Raw genomic sequence first — 9,614 nt, 5'->3', positions numbered from 1 at the left:
ACGTGGCTAATGAGACACAGCTTAACGAGCTGCTTTTAGTAGTGGACCATCCTCACCTGGCCTTTAGCAAACCCTTAAGCAACACTGCAGCCTGCTGAAATTAGGATGGTGCCTTTCACTCTTGCGGAACCACTTCTGTGATTCCCAGTGAACAGCAGCAGGCAGCGGGGCTGGGCTGAAGCACGAGGTGTGCACACATGGGCTGCCCCCAGCATTCACCCAGCTGCTCTGCTCGTGTGTTTGCAGGGTTGTGAGCACATGGCTGAGCATCCAGCACATGTAGGTGCTGCTGCTGAGGCCTTCCTCCAGAAAACTCTTGGAAACCGCACCCCGGTGGGGGGGGGAGGAGTGGGGGGAATAAAAAATAACGAAAAGAAAACCAACCAACGAATGTCAGTTTTGACGAGTGCTTCATGCTCGCCGTTCAAACCTGTCACAGCGATGTCAAAACTCATCGGCTTAGTGAATGCATTAAACCTGGAGCAGAGCCGCAGCATTTCCAGCTCCAGTTCAAAACGAACGGTCGCCTCCAGCCCGCACCGAGGGATTTCCTCCCCTCGGAGCCAGGTAGGGTCCCCGCAGCCCCGCTGGGAGGAGGCGGGTCCGGCCCGGGTCCGGGCGGCGGGGAAGATCTCCCGCTCGGGGCGAGCGTGCAGCCGCGGGTTGGGCTGCGAGCTCCGCTCCGCCTCTCCGGGCGGGTGGATCCCGGCTCCTGAGTTTCCCGGGGGCTGCAGAGGCTTGTCCCAGCCCTGCGCGATCCTGCTTGGCTGCCGCCCTCCCCGCCTCCCTCTCCCTCCTCCTCCCTCTCCCTCCTCCTCCACCTCCTCCTCCACCACCACCACCACCACCCCATGTGCTTCCTGCCGGGCCAAGTTTGCAGAGCGCCGCCGCACGCACGGCCCAGCGGAGCGGAGCCGCGGCGGAGAGGAGCGGGGTGCACGGCAGCGGGCGCGGCTCCTGCGCGGCGCGGGCTCGGCGGAGGGCCGGCTCCGGCTTCGGGCCGCGCTCCCCCGGCCGCGGCCCCGGCGGCCCCCCCCCCCCCCCCCGCGCCATGCGGCGGCGGGGGGGCTCCCTGCCGTCCCTCGTCTGCACTTTAGCCGCCCTCAGCCTGCCGCTGCTTCTGGCCGCCGAGCCCCGCGCTAAAAGTTGCTCCGAAGTGCGGAGGCTCTACGCCGCCAAAGGCTTCAGCCAGAGCGAAGCGCCCAGCCACGAGATCAGCGGTGAGTCGGGGAGGATCGCGGCTCCTTTGTGCTCGGAGCCCCGCGCTCCGCCGGGCCGGGCTCCGCGGGGTGCGCTGCCTTCCCGCTGCCGGGCTGCGGCTCCGGATCCCGGTGCGGCTCCCCGAGCTCAGCCGGGCCGGGCCCGCGCCTGTTGCCGGCTCGCTCTCTCCCGCAGGCGGTGCTGCGGCCGCCGTTTCCCCCCCGGAGCCGTCCCGGTACAGGCGGGCGAAGTCTCAGCGAAATGATTTCTTTTTCTTTCTTTCCTTTTTTTTTTCTTTTTTTCCTCCTCCTTGGTTGTTTTTTTTTTCCCCCCCATCCCGAGGTACTCGCGCATCCCGGGGACAGGAGTGCTCGCAGCCGGCAGCCGTAGGAAATGGTAGCTAATGTGCTCACACCCAAAACATTTCATTCTTTTTGTTTCATCCTTCGTCTCCCTCCCAGGGCTGCTGCTTTTATTTCCCCTTCTGAATGACCTACTGGACCGCATTCTCCGCGGAACAAAGGAAGTGCCTTTTTAGCTGGAATCCTCGGAGACCACCAAGGACTCCGGCTCATGCACTGCAATTTCGCACTACTTTTAACAATAACAAAAATGCATGACTGAATGGTTCAAAAATGTGGAGTGTTAGAGGCATTCATTTCAGTCTGGGACGCTGTCACAACACAGACAGACCCCAAGTAAATACCTTTAGATGGCGGATAGAGAAGTTGGGGGTAATCTTTAGCATTGGCGCTCCCTCCAGTTCCGCATGCGTTATCCTTGAAATGATTTCAATCGGATGCACTTTTATATTGGCAGGCTAATGGTTCTCTTTTCTCCCGTGACTGAGTGAAATTGAGGGCCTGTTCACTTCTCCAAGAAATATTTTAATGAGAAACGTCTGACCGGTTGCAGTTAAAACACTTTCTCCGCCTCCCTGCTTTGGGAAGGTCTCTAATAAATGGGTTTATCTTTGATTTGAGGAGCTGCACATAGGCACGTTTCCTTGCAACCCCGGTGTCTGGAAGGTTTGTCCCAGTCCTTATCTCATAGAATGGTATTTAAGGTGATCTCTGGGTGATGTCAGGTTGGATCCTGGTAGCAGTGCTCGTGAAGCTGACCTTTTGTAAGGAGGGCTCAGAGATGTGCGAGGAGCAAGGTAAGGTAAGGGGCTTTCTGCTGTGCCACGCTGAACACACCACCTGGGTTATGTCACTGTGCTGGGGATGTGGGAAAACTGCAGCTGCAACAGGTCCTCTGCAGTTCTGTGTTAAAAGGCTTGGTGGAAGGCTCTAAATGCAGTGCACTGTGTGCTCCTTGAAAGTGCAACGTGCCTTGAATGCTGCTGCCCTTGGAGTTAAACCTAGCGTGGGGTGCAACACCTGCTGCAGTTTCATATTCCCCTGCAGATGTGGTGGTTTTGGTGTGTGTGGTGTTAAAAGGCTCCTGACCCCCCCCTTGGGCTGCTCCTCAGCCATTGTATGCAAACGAAGAGGTGCTCACAGCTCATCCTGCTGCTTTGGGATTTGTGAGCACTGCCAGGTGTCTCCTGTGACCCTCATGGGGGCTGAGGTGTGACATGGGTACAGAAGGTCTGCAGTGCACATCGTGCCTCCAAAAATGAGTCATCAGCCAGACCTTTGGTCTCCATGGGTGATTCAGCTGAAGGCGATGTGCTCTGAGGTGATGTGTGTGAGGGAAGGAGCCCAGCTCTGTTGGGTTCTGCTTTACGTTTCAGTGCTGGTTTGCTTGGCTCTCTCCCATCCTCCTGCAGAACTGCTTCAGATCATGGTGCACAGCCAGACTTCTTCATGTGTCTCCAGAAAGGTGCCCTACAGGCTGTAGCAAACTGCTTTTTGTAGGGTTTCTCTGCTCTCAGAGCGGGGCTTACCCAGCCTACAGATCTGGTGGCCTCGAGTTGTCAACATGCAGCAGTGTGGGCAGAGACATCTCTGCAACGAGCTGTGTGACAGCAAGTGGGACATGTCCTCACTTGGTGGGTGCAGGAGTCCTTCTAGGACGTGGGGGCATCTCGTGTGGGTATTTCACCCTATTTATGTTCTTCCAGAGCAGCAGGTTAGTGCAACATTGTGCTGCAATGGGCTGATGTTTTATTTTTTTTTTATTTTATCCACACCATTGCTGTTCTGGTTGGATCAAATGGGTATTCCTTGTGCATAATTACCTAGGAGTTTGAGTTAATATTTATTTAGATTAGGTTTAGAATATGTAAATGGCAGGTAATATCATGTATTTTAATTATATCTTGCTGATGTAAGTGGGCATTTCTGAAAGAAGCGCACAGCTGGTCAGCTCCTTGCTCCATGAGAGGTGTACAACCTGTTCTTTGTAGCAAGGAAAGCAGAGAAATTGTTTCCTTTCATTTAAACCTGGTGTTGGAAGTGTAAAGAGATACATCCAGGAGGAATGCGCGCTGGGATTTTCCTAAAATGAGGTCTGTAGGAGCTTCTGCCCTATGGCCCTGTGATACTTTGTGTCACGGTGATGTGCGGTCTTGCTTCTGTTGCACTTAGAGCTGCCTGGTGTGGAGGATTGGCATTGAGAGCATCTCTGTTGGTGTTGGATAGGAAGTGAATTGGTGGTGGGGATGGTGGCATCCCTGAGATCCCAGTGTGTGGCTGTGATTTAAAACCAAAAACCCAGCGTTCCTTTGAGCTGAGGCTCCTTCTTGATCCAAGGCATTGGACTCGTGGAAATCTCTTCCCTTTTCCTGCGAGCTGTAGGAAGGAGGTGTTTCTTTTCCCCAATTAAAAGGGAAAAAAGCTCTCTCTGATTGGTGGAAGGTATCATCTGTTAACCTGGGGGAGCCCTGTGGAGGTGTAATGTGTTCCCATCTCTTCATTTCCTCGTGTGGAGGTTTTAGAGGAGTTCTTGAGGCAGATTTGGAAAACATTGGCTTTTAGGTGGCTGCAAGCAGGCAGAGCTCTGCAATCTTAGGAGCGATGCTTCTATTTCTCATTTAATCCAATCTCATGGAATAGGTGTGTCTGGTGGTGCATGGGAGAGGTTCTTTTCCTTGTGGCTGAGGAATCACTTGGCCCCTCAGCTTTGGGCTTTTAGGATCTTGCCTGAATCTGCTGGAGGAGTGCCCTGCTGCCCCGTTGTCACCTGAGTGCTGTCACCACTGCGTCACCCAGCTGTGCCCTCCTGAGCAATGGAAACGCTGGGCTGTGGGCACTGAGGGGCTCTGGGGTAGGGACTGGCCCCAGGGAGCACTGCATGCTCCTCACACTCTGCCTGCAGGTGTGCCTGGCTGCCTGATGGAGCCGGGACTGCTGTCTCCCACCCTGGGGTGCATTAATAGAACTATTGTCCATGGGCTGGGAGGAAACCGTTGGAGAACATCCTTGTGGCGAGCTCGGAAAAGCAAATGAGCAAAACCCTGGATGTATTTTTAGCCGCTTTTAATGTCATCGAGCAACTGGGAGCAGCGGGGGGCAGCTGGCAGCGTGCGAGCACCGGCCCGGGAGCAGAGAGACTGCTGGAGATGGGGCAGAGAGAAGCCGGGGCTGCGCTGCGCTCCGGCAGCTTGCAGGGCTGCTCCGCTACAGCAGCACGTTGTGTCCTCGTGCACTGTGTGGTTACCGGCAACCGCGGTCCGGGCTGAGTGGGAGTATCGTTTTCCTTGGCAGATGCTTCATAGAAAGTTCTGTTTTTTCTGCCAGAATAAGCAGTCGTTACATTCCGTACGATTCATAGTCAAATGATTATCTATTGTTAAAATCGCCTTAATTATCAGATGTTTCCTTAGACGTGTAGCTGTTTTTTTAAAAGGCTGAATGGGAGTGTGTACACTGTGCAGCTCAGGCCTCCTGCACAATGTTTTTAGGACTGTTTTGTAATTTCAGGGAGATTTTCTGTGGCTTTCGTATGTCAACAGGCTTTTTATTCTCCCTGAGACTGCAGCAGAGCGAGGCGCCGGGCAGAGCTGCCGTGCTGTGGGATGCTGTGTCTCCCTGCACTGTGTGTGCATCCCTTCTGGGCTAGGAGCAGGGAATGCTTAGGCTGAAATGGGGCTGTGAGCTGTGGGTGTGAGGTGACCCTGGTGGGAGAAGGTCTCAGATGAGGCTTTTTTTTTTTTTTTTCCTTGGAGGTGTAGGTAGGCAATGATGGAGGCTGGAAGGGTCCCAGCAGGGTGCTGGTGTGTGTGGAGGTGGGGTGGGCTGGCAGCTGCTGTCTTGGGTGTGGGCAATGTGTTTGTCTCTGGGGTGCAGCCAGGGCTGTGTGTTGATAGAGAAGGTTTGGGCAGCACCGTGATGGAGAATCATGGCAGAATGGTAGGATCATTAAGGTTAGAAAGGACCACTAAGATGTCCAAGTCCAGCCCCAACCCACCTCACTGTGCTCATCCCCACATCCCTCAGTGCCACATCCCCACAGTTCTGGAACACCACCATGGTTGGTGACCCCACCACTCCCTGGAAAGCGCTGCTGTGTCTGCTGCAAAATCTTTCACCTCCTTCCAAAAAAGAGCGATCCTCGGGACTCAATTCCCTGCTTTTGTTCTGCTTGCCTTTTTTTTCCTTTTTCTTTTTTTTTTTTTTCCCCTTTCCAAGGAAGTCCTTGTTAACCAAAAAGCTCTGTGCCCCCCCCTCCAGCTCCTGGGGGCGGGGGGCTGCCAGCGCTGGTCTCCGGGGCAATAACCTCCTCGCATTCCTCGCATTCCTTCTGCTTTCTCTTTCTTCTGAGATTATGAAGATAACTTCCTTCTTCCATTGCTAAGCAATGTGAGGGCTCAGGAAAACTCTTGAATTCTCGCCCCTGCTCCCTGAATTACCTTGTGAGCTCCCCTGTAGCAACCTCTTCCAGTCTGTTTGCTGGGTTTTGTGCATCTCTGGTAGGAAGCTGCTGCCTCCTTTATTGTTATTTTAAATTGCCAAGCATTTTAATTAAAAAAGAATGACTTTGTTAGGGGCTGTCTCACCTGCTTCCTAGTCTAAAGACTTTCCTTAGTGTTTCATGGACTACTTTCCCTTTCCAGCAGAGGTTTTGGGATTGTCCATCCTTCTCTCATCTGCCCGGACCAAAGGATTTTGAGGGAGCATTTCTCTTAATGTTTCCAATTGAGGAGTTGAGAATTGTCTGGATTTTAAGCAAATTCAGATGGGAGCAAACAATGATGAAATGTTTAAAATATGTTTCAACATTTCTGTGGGAATAGGAACTGATCTTTTACGGGCCAGCTTTCAGGAGGTGAAAATATGTGGCCCATACACATTGTCGGCATTGTTGCTGCTTTTCTTCCTTCTTTTTTTTTTTTTTTTCTTTTTTTCAAATACTCATAGGAAATTGGCTTTGGTAATTGAGTTTCTACAGAACCACAACATCCAATGGCTGTTCCTTTCCTGGGGTCACAGTTAGGTTAGTTTAAGTGCAGTGCAGGAGGTTTAACCTCTTGTGGTTTGTTGTGCTATTCTAGAAATTGCTGGTGATTTGGGGTGTGTGAGAGAAACAGCTTCATAGGAAAACCCCAAATGTCAGGGTGTCTGGATTTCAGAGAGCTCTGTGAGATCCAGGTGCCTCATGGTGCCTTCGGAAGAGGCAGCCCAAGTCTTCATGGCCCATTGATTCTTCTTCAGAAAGAAGCTGGAATAACTGTCTGTGTATTGTTTACCTACATTGACTTATAACATCCTCCTGCTTCAAAACACCTCAGTTTTGGGTCCTGCAGATGCCAAGCTCGCTGCTTGGTGCTGGGTCGCATCGCCCTGCGTGGCTGGCATCCCCAAAAACTCTTCTGGATTTGGGGATTTTTCTGGCAGAAAAGAGCCAGCTTTAAGAAATGATGTGTTGGGGCTGGAGCTTGGTAGCACTGACTGTTAGGTATAAAAATCCCCGTGCTGCAGGGTGTGATGACAGGCAATGATAAATCACTCTTGGCTGGTGCTGCAGGTTTTAATAATGGTGTTTTAAGAAGATTACAAGGGTTTTAACACAAACTCTTTGCTTCTCTGCGCTGTCCATTTTGTTTCCCTTTCTGAAGAGCAGAGCTTGTTTGGATTCAATATAAGGATGGAGCCAGGATTTTACTGGTTGGAAACACTGCTTTTTGCTATTTCTACAAACACGAGGATCTTGTTGGAGTGCCTTTTAGCCATCTGGCTTCAGGGAGCTGCTTCACAAGGTGCCTTTTTGTTTGTTTGTCAGCTCAGAAGGTAACTTTGCCTCATGGAAAATGAAAGAGCAAACAGCTTTGCCCAGCTCCAGTGGGTGCTGTTACAAAGAAATTTCCCTGAGATAGGGTAAGGCTTTGTGTGATAGCAGTGAGGGGGGAAACAACCTCATGCACATATCCTGGGTTTCCTTGGTCCATTCCCATGAGAGGACAGGGCATCACTGTGATCAAAGGCACCAGAACAATTAGAAACCTGCTGCATGCGAGTTCCCTTGCCAGGTGTGTGTGGGTATCTGGCTTTGCCTTTGCTCTGAGTTGTGTAAGGTTTATTATTATACTTTTTTTGTTCCCACTGAGGTTGCAGGAGGATAATGGACTGTTTCTGTAGCTTGGGTCTGCCCTTTTTCTGGGGCATGGGGGCAGCAGTGTGTGTCTGCAGACTGCTGATCATGGGTGCTGGTGGTGCCAGGCAAGGTGTGCTCCTGCAGCGCCTGCTGTGCACAGTGCTGAGGTGGCAGCAGGCCTGAGGACAGAACGAGGTGATGCTGGTCCCACGAGGTGATGCTGGTCCCACGGCAGGGCACAAACCCCGTGTGCAGATAAGGGTAGAGCAGTGCTGCTGCTCATGTTTGGGCTGAAGGAAAGCAAACAAACTGAATTTGGCTCCATGCAGGCACTTAGCTGTGGATGCCATGGGACCATGTGCTTTTCTTCTTACTGGGGGGAAAAAATGGCTTCGATAGCATCTGCTTGTGATTCAGCGCTGTTTACATAATAATTGTGGTTGGCTTTCATTAGCTCTCATAATGAGAGAGCTTTCCTTTAGCACAGTGACTTGTCAGTTTGGTTTCATAGCATCCCACTGTAGCCCAGAGGTGGTGTGGGGGCCATAAATCTGGGCTGTGTCCACTCTGCAGGCACAGTGACAGAGTCACAGCGCCTTACTGAAGCCTCTGAAAGAGACAGGTAATGGTTTGGGTCATCTGGGCTTCTTCACACAGTGGGGTTTCAATCCATTTTGGGTGATTTCTCAGTGCAGTGTTTATGTTTGTACTAAGAACTGTTGGTTTTAGCTAGCGGTGAGGATGGAAATCCATCAACCTGCTTCCACCAGCAGAAAAACCCAGGGTCTGTTGAGCATTGGAAGCACCAATCTGCACCACTGAGGTTGTTCGGCATCCTGCCCATGCCAAGGGGGGGTCGGGACAGAATGATCTTCAAGGTTCCTTCCAACCCAAGCTGTGCTGTGATTCTGTGACATTCCTGGGTTAGTTGGACGCCTCACCTTGGTGCAGCCACGTTTGCTTTTCATGTGTGAGTGAAGGAAGGGTGGTGTTGGTGCACAGCCAGCGGCAGCTGCTGCTACCTGAGCAGCGGTGCTGGAAACTGCTGGGGGACACAGCCCAGCGCTGAGCTCTGTAAATAAATAATGCTGCTTGGCAGAGCACACAATAGCCCAAGTGCTGCCTTTTGACAAGGTTTGGGTCTGGGTGGTTTTTAACAGGGGCTGCGTTGTGAGAGAGGTGGCACCGTTCTCAGCCATGTGGCTTTGGGTGATTAGCGTGGGTTAATTGGAGAGCGGTGGCTTGGCGGGCAGGGGAGATGTGGCTGGTTGGAACAGCAAACGGATGGAGCTCGGGGCTGTTCTGCCCCATTGAACCCACCCTGCTGAAGAGATGCAGAGAGCAGAACTTTGCATAACTCTCTGCTCTGTTAAAGGCTCCTTTATAAGGGATTGCCAGAACAGCAGCCTTTTCAGCAGCAGAAACCTCCCTTACCGGGAAGGCTCCGTGCAGGAACTGGCACGCCTGGCTCCAGGGCTGGTGTTTTCCAGCAATCCTAAAGCTGCAGAGAGCTCAGCGAGCTCACCAGGAATAGTTGTGGTGAGGAAGGGTTAATTTCTAGGTATCAAAATATGCACAAAAGGTTAAATGGGACTTCCTCCTTGTCAGTGAATTACGGCTTTAAAATATTTGCATTCTTTCCTGAAAGATTTAGGAATAATTATATAGCACTCAGGGGCAAGGCATTGCCAGATAAACTTAACAACTCTATAATTTGTACTCGAGGCAGGGTTTCCTGTAAATGATAGCTTTGTTTAATTTTACAATACTGCTTCCAAATGTTTGCAGGTTATGAATTGCCAGCCAAACTGGACCTGTGAATGTAGAACGGTATTTGTTTGTTACTGAGGACGATCAAAGCTGCTGAATTAGGTGAAAACTTGGCATCTTCTTTAAAACGTTGAGGTATCCTCTCCCATGTGGGGTTGCTGGGG

General features: G+C 51.7%; 1 protein-coding gene across 1 annotated transcript in view; it reads left to right on the top strand.

The window, feature by feature from the left end:
• Positions 1-1,051: 1,051 nt before the first annotated feature.
• GPC4 (glypican 4) overlaps positions 1,052-9,614 on the top strand; it is a 60,750-nt gene continuing 52,187 nt past the window's right edge. Inside the window, exon 1 of the mRNA XM_042824880.1 lies at positions 1,052-1,220. Within this exon, the coding sequence (XP_042680814.1) occupies positions 1,052-1,220 (169 nt within the window). The remainder of the gene's footprint in view (positions 1,221-9,614) is intronic.

This window comes from Centrocercus urophasianus, unplaced genomic scaffold, assembly GCF_019232065.1.
Source record: "Centrocercus urophasianus isolate 14NV4802_14NV808 unplaced genomic scaffold, USGS_Curo_1.0 seq_24, whole genome shotgun sequence".
Taxonomy (NCBI): domain Eukaryota; kingdom Metazoa; phylum Chordata; class Aves; order Galliformes; family Phasianidae; genus Centrocercus; species Centrocercus urophasianus.
This window is presented reverse-complemented; position numbering and strand designations above follow the sequence as displayed.